The following is a 20,037-nucleotide window of genomic DNA, read 5'->3' on the forward strand; positions in this document are numbered from 1 at the left end:
CCAAGGGGAGATCTGGTCTTTGTTTAGGGATTATAGGTCAGTATTACACTGTTGAATAATCGAGGTCACTGGAAATGATTTACCCTCTGTCCTGTTTATTTCTGAGATTGTTGTAAAATGGGGTGCAGTAGCTCTCCTCCTTGCATGGGTTTGTATATCTTTGAAGCAAACACAAATCATATTGCAAGTGTCAGTGGATATAGCTCCTCCCTAGGCTAGCCTAGGGAGTCTCAATAGAGACTTGAGAAGGCAAAGAGAGAGCATGTGTACAAGGAGGTTCTTTGGGGAGTCTGTTTCTGGCACTGAAGGTGCAGAAACAGAGCATTCTGGGGGAGGAGAGGCTCTTGACAAAGTCTCCTTCTTGTCCCCCCTGAAAACTGCTCTTCCCACCCCTGACTGTCCTGCAGTGTAATTAGTGACTGCATTCTACCTGTTTTCCCTTTCGTCTGCCTCTAAATCCATCTTGCTTTCTAGAGCCTTGATTCTAATTCTTAGGTGTAACCTGTTTCAAAAGCTTCCTGTGACATCTTACTGCCTAGCAATCCCAGTACCGATGACCTGGCCCCAGGCCACTGGCTCATGCTGCGAGTGTCTCTTCTGTCTTCCCGAATGCCCGCAGTCAAGTGCAGCTCCCTGAGGAATGCCCTGTGACCCCGTGACAGCCACTGCTGTTTACCTCGCGGTGCCTGTTCTAGTTCTCCTGTGTGTTGTGATTGTGTTGTAGGCTGATTTTCTTTACTGTAAGCATTGTGAAAATCTATGGACATACTTTTTTTTTTTTTTTTTAAACCTCCTTTTGCAACACGTGCCTTTCATAGAGGAGGGCTCCGGAAAAGTATTAAAGGAGGGGATGTCATTCATGTTTTTACTTTTTATCCTTGGTTATTTACTTGTTTACTTGAAATAGGGAAACGGAGGAGTTAAGAAGGGTCGTGGTCTGAGCCATGGCCGGTTAGTATTTTACTTAATCTGATTTGGGATCAGTGAGGATTTACCAAAGACATGAAAGCTTAAAATTAATAAATGAAAACCTGTCTGCCTCTCAAAATAATTTATTTATATGCCGGCGTCATCTCAAGTGAATATGCCACCCATAATTTTAAAACGTGTCACTGTTTTAACCACATAAATCTCAGCTGTATAGTTATATTTAACTCATGCAAATTGCAGTGAAATGTTACCCCGAGAAGAGTCTCTGAAGGATTAGGCATTTGGTGGGATTCAAGTAATCCACGTATTATCAGTAAGACCTTTGGGAGTGAGGGACCAGAAGACTGATAATGGAAAAATGAGGGAATTAAGCACTCTTGTTTTGTTTTGCTGTTTGACTGGAAGTGCCGTTGCTGGACGTAATGTCTAAGAATCTGGTGCCCAACAGAGAGGTACATGTGGCGTACTTACTGCTTTCTTTGTGTTTGGGGAAATGGTGATTGCAAAATATATTTATATTGCATCATATGTAAATATTTTGCATTAAAAATACAATAACAATATGCATTGAATATATGTGAATTCTACTCAGTGGATTTACTGACAAATGCTTCAAGTTAAGTCTCAGAGGCTTACTTTGGGATCCATGAATCTAGAGGGCCTGAGATCTAGTAGCTCTGCAACCTCTTCTCCCTCCAAATGGCCCTGTAGATGTAATAAACAGAGGGAATGCTGCACTGGGTGGGAGGCTTGACTGACCTCCATGGCTCCTCCTTACTCTTAATTCTGCCAGTCACTGACTAAGGCTTGGCATGCACAGGTGAGGTGTTGTCTGGACCCTCACACTAGTCTAACAGTTACCCCTGGACTTAGCCCATCCCAAGATGGTCTCCCAAGGAGTGATTGACACCTTACAATATAACTGTTAGAGGGAGACGGCTGTGATTTTATAAAGTACTTTGAATTCCTCAGACCAAATGTCCCATATAAATGTTACAGTTAATCTAGATTTCATAATACCACTGTTGATTCACTTCTTAAAAACAAATAGAATGTTTACTGTTCAGTAAACATCTTATCTTGGAGCTTGCTAGTATTTATAAAGGGGGTGATTAAAGGATGTATAAACTCTGAAAGAGGAAACAACAGATTGGCTACTGCAGTCAACAAGCACTAGCAGCTCGCTCTGTCCACTTTTCCAGATGAAACCACTGGGTTAGGAATTGTCCAGTATAATAATAAACTAAGGTGGTATTTAATCCTCGTTTTTGTTTGTGGCTTATTGCAAAGTTTAATCACAGTGTAGATACAGACAAACATGCAGGCCATGGCCAGCTCATTTAGTGGACGGCAGGCTCACTGTTCAGTCCACCATTTTAGGATTATGGCTTCATATTTTAACAGACTGAATAATAGTCTTACTTTGTGGTTATTAAAATCCTAGACCTCGTTCTTGTTTCCCTACAAGTTTATGAAAGAAATTAAAATATATGCCACTGACTTCATTCAACATTGTGTATGTCTCAAAGTAGCTCTTATCCTTTGACTTGATACCTTATTTTTTTTTTTATTAAAATGTAAGACAATCCAGTTATGGTTTGTCTCCTCCTGCTGGCCCCTGCCAGGGTTTCTTGCTTCCTGGGGTCAGTAGATTTTCCTGTGTGGTACTCTGAACTGGTGGGAAGAAAATCAAGTCTCCATCAAAGAAAATGCATATTGCTTTTAGGGGCTTGTGAGAAAGAATATGGGAATATTAATTTCTTTCCTTTTAAAACTTAGTATTTTTAGTTCCTATCATCTCAGGACAATAGCTTATTAAGGTTGATGACATTAAGTCAACAAGACTGCTGCTTGTTGCTTCGAGAGCAACACACACGTTTGCAGTTCTGGTGTGTCTGGCAGCAAGTGAGATCACAGTACTGGAGAGCTTCTAAAAATTTTTTGCTTTTTAATGTTCTGCGTTCCGCTGTGGAACTTTTTAGTCAACCATGGCTAGTGGAGTAGTAACAAAAAATAAAATCTCTTTTAAAATCTAGTATGTATTTGGTAGAAATAATAATAAAAGTATGTTTTAGGGCCCAGTGGTCCCTCCTTCCCTCCCTCCCTTCTGCCCTCTGCAAGGTTATAAATTCTTTAGCACAGGCATAATATCTCCCCCATTTCCCATTATTGGTTATTAACTGCTCGCCAGCATGCCTTCTTCCCATAAATAAAGGTGATAAATGGAAACTGGGTTCAGAATCACTTCTTTATTGCACACATCTTTCCAATTTTCTCCTATTTTGTTCATTTTTCTTCTAGAATCGAAATGTAGAGGAATGGTAGGTAGAAAGTCAACTTACTTGTGAGATAATATGAAATAATAGGAAATTGAACTCAGATTACCAAGTAGATGATTTGGTATTCTAGTCATGAGTCATTTAACTTACCAATATTTATTTTTTTATATATGCTGAAACTACAGGGGGACTTTAAATACGTAAACTAAACTGGCACACATAAAATGAACAGTCAAAGTAGTATTTAATTTTGGCATACATTGAGTAACCAATGTTAAGCGATGTTGGAAAAGGGGTGCGGCTCATTGAGGGTGAGCCAACATCCTTGAGAGCTCCAGTAGTTAGGCAGCTTCCCAGGGGACCCTAACAATGAACGGGATTTGGGAGAGAAGGCATGGGAGGGATGGTGTGTGTCTAGCACGGAACAGAGTTCCATCAACTCTGAGGTCTGAATTGCTGCTAAAGTAGATAACTGGTGGGTACGATGACAGCAGATAAAGAATGGTCTGGAAAGCGAGACAGGCTTAGACTTGACAGTCAGCTATTAAATGATTTGAGAATCCAAGGGTCATGTCTGAGATATTTAAGGAAGTCCCGGGAGCCAGGGAGGCGAGCTCCTGCTCAGGCCCAGGCTTGTCCCTTCCTTTGCACAGATTCCCAGGGGCTTGGAGTGCCTTCTTTCCTTCTCACAATTGTTACTGTCTTTTCTGGTTTCTTTCTCTTATTACCTCCCCTTCCTGTTACACATTTTCTCCTTTTGCCGCTAATCCTGCAGCCATCTCCCAGGTTCTTCTCGTAATGGCCAAGATAGAACATTAGCACCCGGTGGTTCTCGTCAGAATCCTTGTCTCCACTGCCTCACCGGGACTGCCCACCAGTGGCCTCAGCCATTTCCTTGGACTGAAATCACTGCTCTCTTCTCACCTTGAAGCTCTTTCTTTCTTGACACGTGCTCATCACTTGGCTAGAGAATAGCACTGACCTCCATTTCCTCTCTGGCCAGTACTACTGACCTCCCCTCTACTTGATTTCGACTGCGACCCTCCCTGGGCTCAGTCCTGAGACCTTTTGCTTTGGCTGCATTCTCTCCCTAAGTAGTGTCAGCCAGTCACTTCTCAAGTCACTCCTGAAACCCTGCACTCCTCCAGATGTATTACCAGCGTTTCCTAGCCCATGAAATTTGGCCTGTGGGGTGTGACTTTGTCAATAATGAAGCTACAAAATGTCAGCTATGCACCGAGGGGGCAATTATTAGTTTTGGTAAGGGGAAACATTTCCTGGACCTTGCGGGATTAGTAGGTTTTCAGTGTGGGGAGGTTGGGATCTCTGGGGCAGCAGAGGGCCTGGCCTGAACAGACGCATGGAGAGTTTCAGGGAAACTCTGTATTTCCGAGAGCATGAGGTAGTTCTGGAGCAGGAGCTCGCTACATAGCTGAGAGGGGGCGGCCGCGGATAATGAGATGAAGCAGCTTAGGCATATCCTCATTGGGAGTTTGGGAAGTTGTCCTTTAGAACATTGTACACAAACTGAATTTTTTGGTATTCCATTCTGCTAAATTGTTCTCTTTTGTTGGGTCCACCTGTTAGCGCTGTGGAAAGATTCACAGTTGTTAGCGGGATAACTCCTCACTTTAGATTCCCTGGGCAAAGAGGCGGGTCGGAAAGCCTTGCCCGTGGTGTGATGGGATGCCCCTCCGCTTCCACGAGTGGGCCCTGTGCCTCCGGCTGAGATGCGGTCAGTGCGCTTGACTGTGAGGAATAAGGGCGGCTGTTTTGATTACTGAAGGAGCTAACTCGTGTTCTTTTCTTTGAGAAGAGAGGGAGGGGATGTAAACGTTTGATGTTAAGACATCGTTTTCATTCTCTGGTAGGATTAATCACAACGAGCGGTTGGAGTTCCTGGGTGATGCTGTTGTTGAATTTCTGACCAGGTAAGTGAACGTTTCTACTGTTCCTCAATAACTATTTTATAGGTAACATTTAATACACTCCCTTCTTTGTAATTAGTCGAATAAGGCAGACGCAGCAGGTATTTGGTCTCTTTCATAGAGCTTAAAAGCCTCAGGTCAGTGGCTCCTGCCCTCATAACTTGCATTCACTGCTGCTGTAATGAGCAAGATTGTAGGATAAAAGGCCAGCATCCCGACCTGTCAAGTTTATGTTCAAGTTGCTACAACCACAAGAGATCAGCTTGTCTTGGTCTAGATGCTTTAGAGCTTACATTCAATTTGTAAAGAAAGGGATGATATTTTAAAATGTCATGTCATTTTCTAGGATTTGTCTTTGATCCCTCTCTCACTCTGTCCGATCTCAGGGGAAGTGAAGTTTACAAGTAATTTGAATGACTAGATTTTGGGGTGTGTGTGTGTGTGTGTGTGTGTGTGTGTGTGTGTGTGTGTGTTCCCTCCAGAAGTGCATTTACTTTTACATGATTTACATTTACTTTCACATGATTTGCATTTACTTTTACATGATTTCACTTTCATAGGGAGACAGAATATGCTTCTCTTGGAACTACCTTGAGCTGTGTTTATTCTCTTTAGCTCATTTCTTTTCTCAAAAAGGACATAATAAGGCAAAGCGGGTGTTTTCTAAGCCTTGTCTCATTGGACACAAAAGGACTAAACAAGCTTAATGGATCTTAAAAACTGGTGTGAGATTTACAGAGAACAGTTGTGTTTCAGACTGATTCTGGTTCTCCTTAGGGCCCTCTGCCAACCCCACACTCTCTTTACCTACCTTCTGTCCTTAGGGCACAGCCCCCATGTGTGCCACTCTGTCCTGTTCCCGTGAAGAACATGGCTCAGGGGCCACTCCTAACCCAACCCAGCAGTGGCACTTGTTTCTAAGCCCAATCTCTGAGCATAGTTTTTGCTCCTCACCTTGTGTGATCAGTTGATCATCCCTTTGTGTTGTCAGATATCAGAGAAACCTTTTATTTTTATTTTTTAAAAAGATTTATTTATTTATGCATACAAGAACTGGGATAAAGGCCAGAGGTGCGGGGGGTGAGAGGATTCACCAGAGACAGAGCGGGGAACAGAACAGGCAGATTGACTGAAGTACACTGCTGAGGGGAGCAGCGGGCGAGTCAGGAGAGGTCTGCTGCGCCATGTGGGGAGTTCCCTGGCTGGGGATTGAATTCGTGCTGCAGTGGCTGCTACTAGTGTCATAGGTTGCATCTTTTTTTTTTTTTTTTTTTTTTTAAGATTTATTTATTTATTTTATACAAGAACCGGGGTACAGGCCAGATGCGTAGGAGGGTGAGAGGATTCATCAGAGACAAAGCGGGGAACAGACAGGCAGACTGACGAAATGCATTGCTGAGGGGAGCAGAGGGCAAGACAGGAGAGGTCTGCCACGCCATGTGGGATCCTCGCCGGCCAGCTGGGATTGAACCGGCACTGCAGAGGCTGCAGGCAGCTTCGCAGTGCAGGCTCAACTGCCTACGCCACCAGGGGAGGCCCCATAGATTGCGTCTTAACCCCTTGCGCCACCAGGGAAGCCCCAGAGAAACCTTTTAATAGAAATAAACATGAAAGCTGGAGTGAATGGTGCTGGCTGTCTTTTAGCTCATTCTGATGTACTGCACTTAACTATTTAACTTGCGAAGACTTCTAGTCCAACTTTCCAGTTTAGTTCAATCCAGCTGATGTCCATTGCTCAGATAATGTGTGCCAAGCCTGGTTTTGTGCCTAAGAGCTTGGACAGAATGTCGTGATACATATTTATTCACATGCTCGCTTTTTTCTCTTTCAGTGTCCATTTGTACTATTTGTTTCCCAGCCTGGAAGAAGGAGGATTAGCAACCTATCGGACAGCCATTGTTCAGAACCAACATCTTGCCATGCTGGCCAAGGTATAGCAGATATCTGAAGTGTTTGTAGTGAAGGCTGACCTTCCCTTCAATCCGTGCATAATTTTGCATTTGAATAAGCAACTCTTTCGAGTATATTAAAGGTTTAACATTTTATAGAGCAGGAAGAATTTTTTTGTTTGGGTTTTAAGGACTCCACCTTACTAGTTCTGTTACCTTTGTGAATTTCCTGAGCAGTTAATGAGCTCCATGGTGAGATAACTTGATAACAGAAGGGGGAAATTTTGACAGATGTGCATAAACAGAGTCAAACATTTAGGGAAAAGGAGAACATGAGAACAAAGCAAAAGAATTGAAAAATTTGGTTTTCCCTTTGTATAATAGTTTGGTATTACATTTGCCTTTAACAAGCAGAATTACAGCTTTCAATAGAATACTCCAGGCTGTTTATATAAGGGTTCAATTACCTTTGTGATTGTCCCCAAATCACAAGTCTCAAATTATTCAAGTTTAGGATTTAAGCTGGTCAGCTAGACACATCAATTTAGCTGACTGACTAACAAAACCTTTTTTTTTTTAATTTAAATTTTATTTTTATATTCTCCATACAATCACAACCCCCTTATTTTGACCCCAAGCTCTCCTTTCCCCACCCCCCATCCCCCATAGAGTGTCTCTGGTTCATAGTTGTTTGTTGATTTTGATATTTTCTTTCTTGTAGTTATTCTTTTTCCTGGTCCCTTATTTAAGTTTTCTAGATTCCTGCTATGAGTGAGACCATCCGGTATTTTTCTTTTCTTTCTGGCTTATTTCGCTGAGCATGATCCCTTCCAGCGCCATCCATGTTGCTGCAAATTTCATGTGTTTATCTTTTTTGAATGCTGAGTAATATTCCATGGTGTATATATACCACATCTTCTTGATCCAGTCATCTATTTTTGGGCATTTGGGTTGTTTCTAAAGCTTAGCTATTGTAAACAGTGCTGCTATAAACATAGGGGTGCAGGTGCTCTTTGGAATTGATGTTTCTGTGTCCTTTGGGTAAATACCTAGGAGTGGAATTGCTGGAATAAATCTAACAAAAGAGGTAAAGGACCTATACAAAGAAAACTATAAAACACTGTTAAAAGAAATAGAAGAAGACACAAAGAAATGGAAAGACATCCCCTGCTCATGGATTGGAAGAATAAACATTATTAAAATGGCCATCCTACCAAAAGCAATATACAGATTCAATGCTATTCCAATAAAAATTTCAATGTCATTCTTCAAAGAAATAGAACAATTATTGATGAAATTCATATGGAATCACCAAAAACCCCGAATAGCCAAAGCTCTCCTGAAAAAAAAAAAAAGAAGGGGATGGAGGCATCACACTCCCAGACGTCAAACTATATTACAAAGCCATAATCATCAAAAATGCATGGTACTGGAACAAGAACAGACACACAGACCAATGGAATCGAATAGAAAATCCAGAAATAAACCCACAGATTTATGGTCAACTAATCTTTGACAAAGGAGCAAAGAATATGCATTGGAGCAAAGAAAGTCTGTTCAGTAAGTGGTGCTGGGAAAACTGGGTCGCTACATGCAAAAGAATGAAGCTTGACTACTACCTAACACCATGTACAAAAACCAGCTCAAAATGGATTAAAGAACTAGACATAAGACCTGAAACCGTAAAATACATAGAAGGAAATATAGGCGAAACACTACATGATATGCACATCAAAGACATCTTTACAGACACATCACCCAAAGCAGTGATAGTGAAGGCAAAGATAAACAGCTGGGACTACATCAAATTAAAGAGCTTCTGCGCAGCAAAAGAGACAATAACAAAAACAGGAGAAACCCCACCAACTGGGAGAACATTTTTGCACACAACACTAATGATAAAGGACTGATCACAAAAATCTACAAAGATGAGACTGATGAGACTCAACAACAACAAAGAAAATAATCTAGTCATAAAATGGGCAGAAGAACTAAAAAGAAACTTCTCTGAAGAGGAAAAGCAAATGGCCAACAGGCATATGAAAAAATGTTCAACATCACTTGTAATCAGGGAAATGCAAATCAAAACTACCATGAGGTACCATCTTACACCAGTGAGAATGGCACATATTAAAAAAACTAGCAACAACAAATGTTGGCGAGGGTGTGGAGAAAAAGGAACTCTCCTGCACTGTTGGTGGGAGTACAAACTGGTCCAACCACTATGGAGAGCTGTATGGAGATTTCTTGACCTACTAAACGTAGAGCTTCCATATGATCCAGCAATTCCAAAACCTTTTCTTGATTTAGATTCATAGTGGGCATTTTACTTGCATTATCTCATTTGATGTTCCTATTTCTGTGTGGTGTGTGATTATAGTAAATTGTAAGAGGTAGAACATGGATACTTGCGCTGGCCTTCAGGATTCCAGCCCATACACAAATTGTTATTTTCTCACCTCTGCTGTCTTATCTGTGAAATGGTGTGGCACATAGGAGTGATTGTGCAAGTTATATGGTTAGCGTCTGAGTCTTAATAATTCATGTTCATAGTAATCACATCAACGTAAATAAATTAGTAGGAGTTAGTTGTTTCTATTGCTGTTGCTGCTGTTTTCTTTATAAACCATTATCTTTGTAGTCCTGTGGTAGCTAGAACTGAGGCTCTTAAATCCCCAAATACCAGTGATCGACTGGAAAATCTTTTATGAGTGTTCTTTGGTTTTTACCTTAAGTATTTTCTATTTTTTTCTTCATTTTGATATAAATGATGGAATTTAATAGATAAGACTAGATAGCAATAAAACCCATTCTAGTTTTACAACTGTGAATTCTTAATTTGAGCTTGCCTACACATTATATTCAAATTGTGGTTGATTTTAGTCCATGGTTTTAGTTTTAGCAGGAATGCAATTTTATTTTATTAACATCATCATCATTGTTGTTAGAGTAGTAGGCTTTGAACCTGCTTTGGTAGCATTATGTAAATAATGATACCTTAGTGAAAAACTCTGAGCAACAGGTTGGTTGGTAGGGTGGCTTAATTTTATAGCAGCCTCACGATGAATGAAATTATACAACTCTGTGTAAAATTGCTTCAGTATCCAGTTGTTTAATTGTCAAAATCCTTCTTGATTATTCACATAAAATTGGAAATACGTGTTTGAAAGTAGATTGTCACCTCTCCTCCCCTTTTGTTTTCTTTTACTTTAAGGAATAATGGAATTGCGTAATTATTTTTCAAACAGTTGTAGGGGGGATATTAATAAAGTGTGGGAAATTGCCATTGCATGAAAACAAGCTATTCTGTAACACAGTGGCACTTACAAAGCCATGAGTTATGACATTGTAGCCGGTTTCTCCCTTCAGGGATTGCTCTCTGATCTTCCTCTATCCCAGGCATCCACATTTCCATAGCACTTAACACCCATCTGTTCCACCAAAAGGCAATGGCAGGCCTGCCCATTTTTTTCTGTCTGGACCAACAGCTCCATGTTCTCTGGGAGGGGGCGCTTGTGGAGGATTGCTGAGCCATTTTGAGAATCTAATGAAAACTCTAGGTCAGCTCTCTAGACATATGAACATTTTAACACACACAGTAGAACACCACACTCTTTCTTAAAAGTTCTACTAATACCTACATGGAAAAATAAGGATAGAGAGCAGGGACTCTGAAATTGGAAAATTCATACCATGCTGGAATAGTTGTTTATAATATAAAATATGACTTGCAGTCTGCTCTCAAGCTGGGCTCCAGAGATAGTAAACAATTGAATTTTCCCAGTGAAGTTGTGAAACAGATGAAATTTACATATTCTAGCATAAACTCTTGCACTTGGGGATCAATTTTTAAAAAGAGGTGTTTTCCACGGTTGTATTTGTGGTAGTCAAAACTCATTTGAGTATATTTCATGCTCATGAGTTCTTGGCAATACAAAATACTGGTAGCATGTTTGTTTTTATTGTCCTTTTCCAATATAATGAATGTGGGTATTTTTAATGTACATATAAGACACATAAAATCTGAGTATCTTTTATCAAAGAACTGAGATATACATTGTCCTAGGTTTGTCAGTGACTGGTAACTTGTTCAATGTTATGTGACATATTATTACTTAGTATTTATTGAACTGAATTACATGGTAATGGAAACAGATTTATTGCATATTTGCACAATGTTTGAGTCTTTCTCCGTTTGTGGAAAGAATTGTGATTTCCATTTATTCAGTCTCAGGTGTTTTATTTAAAAAGTTAAGATACTGTATCTAGTTCTGAAAGGACTTGAATTAACTTGTGTATTATGATCAATAGAATAAGAAATAAATAGGTACTTGAGCGGAAAGTGAAGGGAAGATATGGGTAAGAGTAAAAGAAAGCCAGAGTAGTATGTACAACTATAGTCATAAGTCCAGCATAATTTCTAGAACTGGGCTCAAATGTAGCTCTGAACTTTTCTGAGACAAGAGAAAAGGAAACCAGTCATCGTGAACTATATTCCCAGTACTCTTAAGATAACTCCAACCCATTACTCAGAAAATCTCGCTGAACCTTCAGAAAGACGAGTGTAGAGACTTAATAAAGGAGCCACAAGTAAAAGATTTAGAGCCTCCCAAATCCTTACTACTTAAAACCAGAGGCTCAGAGATAGAAGGCATTTTGAAGTCTTCTGGGGGTTCCCATTTTTTATAGTAAACTATACAAAAATCTGCTCTATGTGGTGTAAGTATCATCAGGATCACATAACTTGAATAGAGGTTAAACTCACTTTCAGAACTTTGGGCTGAGCTTGCGTCTCCCAGGACATTCTGGATGAACCTGGCAGCCCATGGTATTGGTCTTAGTTCAGCTTGGGCCAGTTCTTGGTCTGAACTTGGTCATCCGCCCAGATCCTACTTTAATCATCAGAGTTCATGGAAACATGTTTAGGGAAAAGTGGAAATCAGAGCTGAACCATATCTAAGGATGTCTGATGAATGAATGCTACATCAAACTTTCCTAATGTACTGCCATAGGCCAGTTAATTTGTAACAATAATTCTGTAGATGTTGAGTTATTAGATTTTGCTGAATTCTTTCTTTTTTGCCATCTTGAATTTTGTAGAAACTTGAACTGGATCGATTTATGCTTTATGCTCACGGACCTGACCTTTGTAGGGAATCAGACCTCCGACATGCAATGGCTAATTGTTTTGAAGCATTAATAGGTAATATCTCTTTTTATACTCTTGTTTCATGCATGTCTGGAAAACTCAAGAAGTTCACTGTGGAGACTTAGGACAGAATCCCTTGTTCCAGAACATGTGAGATCCTTAGTATGGTACCTACTTCCTCATATTGTACTGATTTTAGTTCCTCCAGAACTATAGTAGGATTTTCTTTCATTCCTGGTGTCTGATATGGCATCTGATGTTATGTTTGTGCTTATTAGTGGATATTGAATTAAAGTAAAGTCATATGGAAATGAATTACTTTCAAGATTTGATTCACGATCACATGCTAGGTGTTGGTGAGACTATACTATTGTTTTTTATCTCATTCAAGCTCCTCACAAGATTTTCTGATTTAAATATCTCGGAAACACTGCATTTTTAAAATCCCAGGACTTGATAATATGACTGTTATTTCTTCACTTACAGCACGACTGATGCAAACAACTGACTTCCTCACTCAGTCACTTCACATCCTTGGTTTCTTTTAACTGTAACCAGAATACAATTAGCTGTAGGTGTAGGAAATTTATGAAGAGTTAATTAGCTGGTGATTGCAAGTATACTTTACAATGAAATATGAGATTGATAGTTCCTTGATTTTTTTTTTAGCTAAATGATTGAGTACTTTTTTTTTAAAGGCATTTGTATTTCCTTGTCATTTTTGCCCTCTTCCTTTGAAAATGAATATAAAAGCTTCCTATTATAGTTTAATGCTGGTGATGGTAGTAAGAGAATGTTTAATAATTACCCACAGTCTTCTCACAGTTATGTCTGTTTTGCACAAATATGTCTATTTTCAGAGAGTTTGTCACATGGAATTACTGTGCTCTGTACACATGATACTTTTGACAGTTAGTGTTAAACTTGGCTCCAGAACCAGGCAGACATGACTCAATTCCCTCTCGCGTCACTTATCAGCTCTGTGTCTTTGTCAAATTATTGAATTTCTTTGAACCTCATTTTCCCCATCTGAAACAGCCAATCCAGAGCAAAGTACCTTTTCCTTAGCTCCCCTCCCCCAATCACCTACTATGAGCTTGAATTCTTTTTTTTTTAAGATTTATTTATTTATGCATACAAGAGCTGGGGTGCAGGCCAGAGGTATGGGGGGTAAGGGGTTAACCAGAGACAGAATGGGGAGCAGAACAAGCAGATCTACTGAAATATATTGCTGGGGGAGCAATGGGCGAGACAGGAGAGGTCTGCTGCACCATGTGGTTTAGATCCCTGGCCAGGGATTGAACTTGTGCTGCAGTGAGTGTGGAGAGCTTCAGTGCTGAGACTTAACCTCTTGCACCACCAGGGTAGCCCTGAGCTTAAATTCAGTGAATCTTTTCCATCATTTCTTACTGAGGCAACCAGGAAGGTGAAGATAAGAATGTGAAAATGCTTTGCACAGTGCCTAGGGCATAAATGGCCCCCAAAACATAATTACTACTATCACAACTACTGTTGCCACCACTACCGTCAGCAGCATTATCATCATTACAGCTATTGATAAATAATAAATGTATCTAGTCATGAAAACCCTTGATGATTCTCTTAGTAGTTTGCATGAAAAATAGCCTTTCTAAAGATAGATGCAAACGTATGATGTTGGGAATATTTGAATACCCTGTTCTATACTCATTTGACACCCAATTAAAATGCTACTACTGTACTCACTGGTTATGATTTATGACAAATACGTATACAGTGCTTAATTGTTTCAAGCCTTTTAAAATAATTATTTGAAATTAATGGTAAAGGTTGTTCTGACTTTTATTAGCAGAATCCTTCACTGATCTAGACTTAGATTTTTATTGTTGTCTGAAACATAAACAGTATATATAGGATATAAAACATTTTTGTAAAGTCAAGTATTTGTGCAGAATTCCTTCAGTAAGTTTAATACCTGTACTTTCCTGATAGTTCATAGTTGTCCTCTTTGACTTACAGTATTAGATTTAAATATCAGTACATTGAACTTTGTATTTTAGTCTCATTTATGATGTAAAGCGTAGTTAAAAGAGGGGAAAAACTACCTTTAGAACAATTGCTTCTCGGCTTGTCGATTTTTTCTGTGACTGGGTTTTGGCTGCCTTTTTTGCTTTTTATAGAGATATGTAATTTTCTCTAAATATTAATGCAGCCTTTCTTTTGGCATTTTCTTCTTTTTTCTAGGAGCTGTTTACTTGGAGGGAAGCCTGGAGGAAGCCAAGCAGTTATTTGGACGCTTACTCTTCAATGACCCGGTATTTATCTGGAATCATTTGATTTTTCTCAATTATCTATCATTACAGAAGATTTTATATCAATTAGTTTTTGTATTTTAAAGAGTACAGGAGAAACAAAATCCCCAAATCTACCATAGGTGGTAGATTTCAAGACATCAAAAATAGCTTATTCAACTCTTGCAGATGGGAGAGTTCTGTGGACATTCCACTAGGAATTTGTCTTCTTCCTGAAACCCTCTCCTCATGGTCACTTATAAATCAGATAGGAATACAAATATAGTAGAACTTTGTTTTCTTTTGAAATATCTTGAAGTTAATTATGGTTTTCTGTTTTTTTAATTGTTGGGTGTATACCCCATGCAGGCTTAGTTGAAGCTGTGGGATTTTGGCTTTTCAGTTTATAATTTGTTTCTATGTAAATTATGTGGGCTAGATAAATGTATATTTACTTTGCAAAGTCAGTTTATAGGGAGTTTCTGATAGGGCTATGAATAAAGACTGTGGAAGTTTTTTTTTTAAGTAAATTATATTATGAAAAAATTGATAAATTCTAAAATAGTTTGTGTTGTTACTGAAATATTAAACTGTTAATACTGCTAGAGCTACCTTTTTAATCCTGCATGTAATAGAGCATACTAGATGCTTTTTGTACCAAAACAAGCCAATTTAGCATTTAAAGGGAGAGGCAACTCTGTATTCCAAATTGAAATGTCATTATAATTGAATGAAGTAGCCCTCATGGAACGATAAAGAACATAGGGAGCCAGTGTTTTGAAACCTTCGTGAACCCATCAGCTTAAGTGGCTGTCAGATGTTATTACTATATTATTATTACTATATTGCTTAGGATAGTTTTAAAAAAAGAATCGGTGGTTTTGAGAAATATGACCTGGACAGTGTTCCTATCTGAGGATTCGGTGGATTTTACCGAGACGTGATAATTTCATATGTGTGAATTTTCTCCTGACGGGAAAATTGTCTACAGATGTTCCATGTTCCCGCTTTGTCCTACACTTATAAACCCGGTTGTCTCTTGACTTACATCTACAGTAGACAGCATGTGTTTTGAGACTTCCTCTTAAAATTTAAAATTTAAAATGTTTGTTCTGGCCTTTTATCTTTTGTTGTCAATGTGAACAACCTCTTTTGTTTCCTCCCCTCAGTTTTGCTTCCATTCCTCCTTCATCCCTTAAATTCACCCCTCCCCCTGCATTCCTTGCCCACTTCTCCCACCTTACCTGCATCTTCCATCTTCTCTTTGTTCCTGTTTTCTTGAATTGAATGTAGATTCACACTTGTGTTCTTAATTGCATCAGTTTTTGTTTAGAGTCTTTTCTTTGCTTAAACTGCTCTCCCACTTGTCTACTTAGCAAGCTTATCTTATGTTTCCAGTATGTACTGCAATGCTGGCACGTGCAGTGTTTAATAAATGTTTGTTAAAAGAATGAAATGAATAAACAGACTAAATGAAAAAGCAGAGTCTGAGCATTGTCTTCCAAACGGGACAGCTGAGATTCAGAATTCTCTTTTAGTGTGTCTTTTATGAAACCAGATATGTTTAGTTATATATGCTCTTTCCAATTCAGCATTTTTCAAGTGCACACACTTGGACATTCTAACTCTTTTGACGGCTCCATATTGGTTTACATCTATTAGTCGTAGTATGTGAGAGACACTGTTTATTTCGAGAAGTGGATTGTGAAAGTCTCATCAGCCGAAGACATCCAGGAACAAAAGCCTGTTGGCCTTCCAGATCAGATTTATTGACTCCATTTAAGTGAGGGAGGAGGGCAGTCATGGTTCACAAGGGGGTGATGAACAGCCTTCCAGAGGCCTGGCTGGTGCTGACTGAACTGAGGAGGAGCCAGGGATGCAGGATTTGGTTCTTGGTGGTTGCCTTGTCTCAGCTTGATTAGAAGAAGCAAGGGATTAGTTTGAGGTCTGCAGCAGTTGGGAGTCAAGGGCAATTTGGCATGAGTGTGCCCAGTCATATTTATTCAGGGGTAGACATAGCAGAGCAGGTCAGTGGGCAGCATAAGCAAGAAAGTAGTGTCCCTTGAAGAGGGGTGGTTCTGGCATTTCAAAACTGCTATACAACCTTGAAGAGAACATTTGCTGTCAACTTCAGCTGGCTTTATCTGTGTCATCCTCCCAGCCCTGTTAACAGCGGACATTTTCCCTTTTTCAACCTGAACTTTCAACCCCAGACAGTTTATGTTGGTTCCACTCTTTAGTCTTTGTGTAACCCCACATGGCTTACTCCATATATTCAGAATTGTTTCAATTTGATTCTCCCACTGGCCTTCTTAGAAAGATAGGGAGATGTTGTTATGCCATCTTTCCTATTCTCCCACACATCTGTCCAGTATCTCCAACCCAAACTTTTCTTGGTAGCTCCAGAAATTGGAAAAAGTGTCTTTTCAGATTGCATCTGGCCAGCTTCATGTGGGTGTTCCAGGCACCTCATTACCTTAAGTGTTTTTCTGCCCGTAGCCTTTCAGTTGAAGCTCCTGTGAACTTTGTCCTGAATATCTTATAAATCAGTTCACTCTCCCTGCTTTCATTTTTGTGCTCCCTATCTCTCACTTAGTTGTCTCTAACACTGTCACTGCCTACCCCTCTCATTAACCAATCATATTCTTACACAGCCAGGATTTGGTTACCTGTTGCTCAAAAACCAAAGTCAACAGACAAGAGTCAATGGACTGAAATTAGTTTATTCAGGAGCCATTAGTATATTGAGGAGATGATGGACTGTGGTCTCCAAGACAACCTCCCAGATGTGGGGAGAAGCAGAGACTTATATGGGGAGGTAGAACTAAGGAAGGGAAGAGGCTAAGGGTTATGTGTCAGCAGGATTTCAGAGACATAGTGGGGGTTCCCAGGAAGTACATTTGAGCCCCTTTTTCTTTTCTTTTTTAAAGATTTATTTATACACCAGAACCAGGGTACAGGCTGGATCTGCAGGAGGGTGAGAGGATTAACCAGAGACAGAGTGGGGAACAGAACAGGCAGACCTACTGACGTACAGTGCTGAGGGGAGCAGCGGGTGAGACAGGAGAGGCCTGCTGCTCCATGTGGGTTGCTCCGTGGCTGGTGGGGGTCGAACCGGTACTGCAGAGGCTGAGGACAGCTTCATAGCGCTGCTCTCAACCGCCTGCGCCAACAGGGAGGCCCCAGAGTCCCTTTTTCTTTCAACTTTTGTCTTGACCCAATCTGCCATAGTGCTGGTAGGTGTGCTTTTTAACTATGGTAATGAGACTACTCTTAACCCTTAAAATGAAATGTTGGGTCAGGTAGATTTATGGACATTTACTAAAGTAAATGAATAATAGTTTTTTTCTCAAATGCACATGAAACATTCTCAAGAATAGATCATATACTGAAACACAAAAACATATCTCAGAAAACATGACAGTAGAAATTAAATCAAACATCTTCACAGATCGCAATGGTATAAACTAGAAATTAACCACAGAAACAATCCCGGAATAAGCCAAAATATGTGAAGACTAAATGCTTTGACACAACTCCTGGGTCAAAGGAGAAATCAGAAATCATCTGGAGGCTAATGAAAATGGGGAGACAAACTACTGGGCTTTTGGGACGCTCTAAGAGCATTACTATGTAGGAAGTACATAGCTGTACATGCCCACATAAAAAATCAAGAAAAATCTCAAATCAGCAGTCTAACTCTGCAACTAAAGGAACTAGAAAAATAACAAACATCTAAAAAAATCAGCAAAAGGAAATAATGAAAAATAAACATCATTAAAATGGCCACATTACCTAAAACAAGTTATAGTCTCGATGAAATACCTGTCAAAACACCAATGACTTTCTTCAGGAAAAGTGAACTTATAAAATTTATACAGAATCACAAAAGGCTCTGAATAGCTATAGTAGTCCCAAAAGAAAAGAAGAAAAGTGGAGGTATCACAATTCCTGGCTTCAAACTATATTACACAATACTAGTAATCAGAACAGTATGGTACTGAAACAAAAACAGAAACTCAGACAAGAATAGAATAAAGAGAAACCTATTATAACGTGGATAGTTAATATTTGCTAAAGGAGCCCTTCAACTGACAAATGGATAAAGAAATTGGAATGTATACTCATGGAATACTCCATAGCTGTTAGAAAAGATGAAGTGGTGGGGGTGTTTGGTTTTTGGGTTTGGTTTTTTTTTTTTTTTTTTGTTTTTTTTTTTTTGACGAAATGGATGAACTCTTGAGTGCAGTAAGTCAGAAAGTGAAAGATTTCAAATGGTTTCACTCACCTGTGGAATATAAATAACCAGAAAACATACATAGGCAAAATACAGCAGAAATAAACCTTGGATTTAGTGAAGAATTTAATTGTACCAGAGGGAACACTGGGGAAAGAAACGGGAGGGATACAGATGGGGTATTGGCGTGGGTGGTTTTGTGGAAGATGAGTGGAACATGAGCACATGGGAGAGTAAAAAAGTAACTCCAAAATTTAATTTAAAAAACAAGCTTTAACCTATGCTATAGAAATAATTAAAGCAATGGAGTAGCAGATTCTCCAGAGGAGCAGGTAATGAATAGGTCAAGAAAGCAAAGGAAGTTAGGTAAATGTCCATTTCAGGTGTGGGTGCAGGAAAGAAAGCATTGAGAGAACATGAAAAAGTTGCACAAGAAGGGAGTGACATTTAGTGTGAGCTTGCTACAGAGAATTCAAAGGAAAGGTTATTGACTTGGTTAAGATAAATCCTTAAAATGCCTTAAAAGAACAGTTTAATGAAGCATTTTTTCCCAATGTTGGCAAAAACATACACAAAAAATGCAACAATAAGTGTATAATGATGTAGATTGTACCAAAAATCAGCTTCTTATGTTACTTTTGTCATTGTGTATTTCATAACTGCTACTAAGTTTTCTTGTATGTCTTAAATAATTTTTTAAAATGATCCTCCCCCCCACTTTAAAAAAAATCTCGTTAATTATTCAGAAATCTAACCTTAACATTAGAAAGTAGATTCAGTCAGAGGCTCCGAGAGTCTAAAACTGTAGGAAAAACACAAATCCTGAAGACGTTCTAATTATACCCTCTCTAGATTTAACTCAGCAGGTAAAATACTCTGTCGGGTTTCACACATACCCATATTTCATGTAAAAAATTGTAGTGAACCACAGTGGAAGGGCGTGGTCTTAAAAAATGTAAGAGTTCAGGAACTAGATATGGGATGTTTTCCATTCCATCTTAAAGCACTTCATAGGATAATGAATTACAGCCTAAAATAAAGGACATTTGAGATGGGTTTTAATTACAAAAGGCGCAGCTGATGCACATTTCTAGGGAATGGTAAACTGAAAAAATGTGATTAAAACAGCAGCTTAATCCAGCGTATCGGGTTAAGCAAATGTGTAACTTAGTTTTAAAAGGTGTCTTTGACTTCTGGGGGTGGAGGTGCCTCTCCTCCTTCCCAGCTTAATAGGCTAATTAGAGTCAGTACAGGCAGCTTGAGTGGTGAATACACTTTAAAAAAAATTAGTTTGCTAGCACTATTGAATTTGCAATAAGTGGAGTCAGCGTCTGAAATAGTTCAGTATTTCAAAT

At 39.3% G+C, this 20,037-nt stretch overlaps 1 protein-coding gene across 4 annotated transcripts in view; it reads left to right on the forward strand.

The window, feature by feature from the left end:
- The window catches only part of DROSHA (drosha ribonuclease III), a 103,146-nt gene that overhangs the window by 63,928 nt on the left and 19,181 nt on the right, over positions 1–20,037 (forward strand). For all 4 annotated transcript variants that reach the window (XM_037530351.2, XM_037530352.2, XM_037530354.2 and 1 more), the window contains 4 exons: positions 5,081–5,140; positions 6,969–7,068; positions 12,127–12,229; positions 14,399–14,469. In XM_037530351.2, coding sequence (XP_037386248.1) covers positions 5,081–5,140; positions 6,969–7,068; positions 12,127–12,229; positions 14,399–14,469 — 334 coding nt within the window. The remainder of the gene's footprint in view (positions 1–5,080; positions 5,141–6,968; positions 7,069–12,126; positions 12,230–14,398; positions 14,470–20,037) is intronic.

This window comes from Talpa occidentalis, unplaced genomic scaffold (assembly GCF_014898055.3).
Source record: "Talpa occidentalis isolate TD23 unplaced genomic scaffold, MPIMG_talOcc4v2.1 talOcc4.6, whole genome shotgun sequence".
NCBI lineage: Eukaryota > Metazoa > Chordata > Mammalia > Eulipotyphla > Talpidae > Talpa > Talpa occidentalis.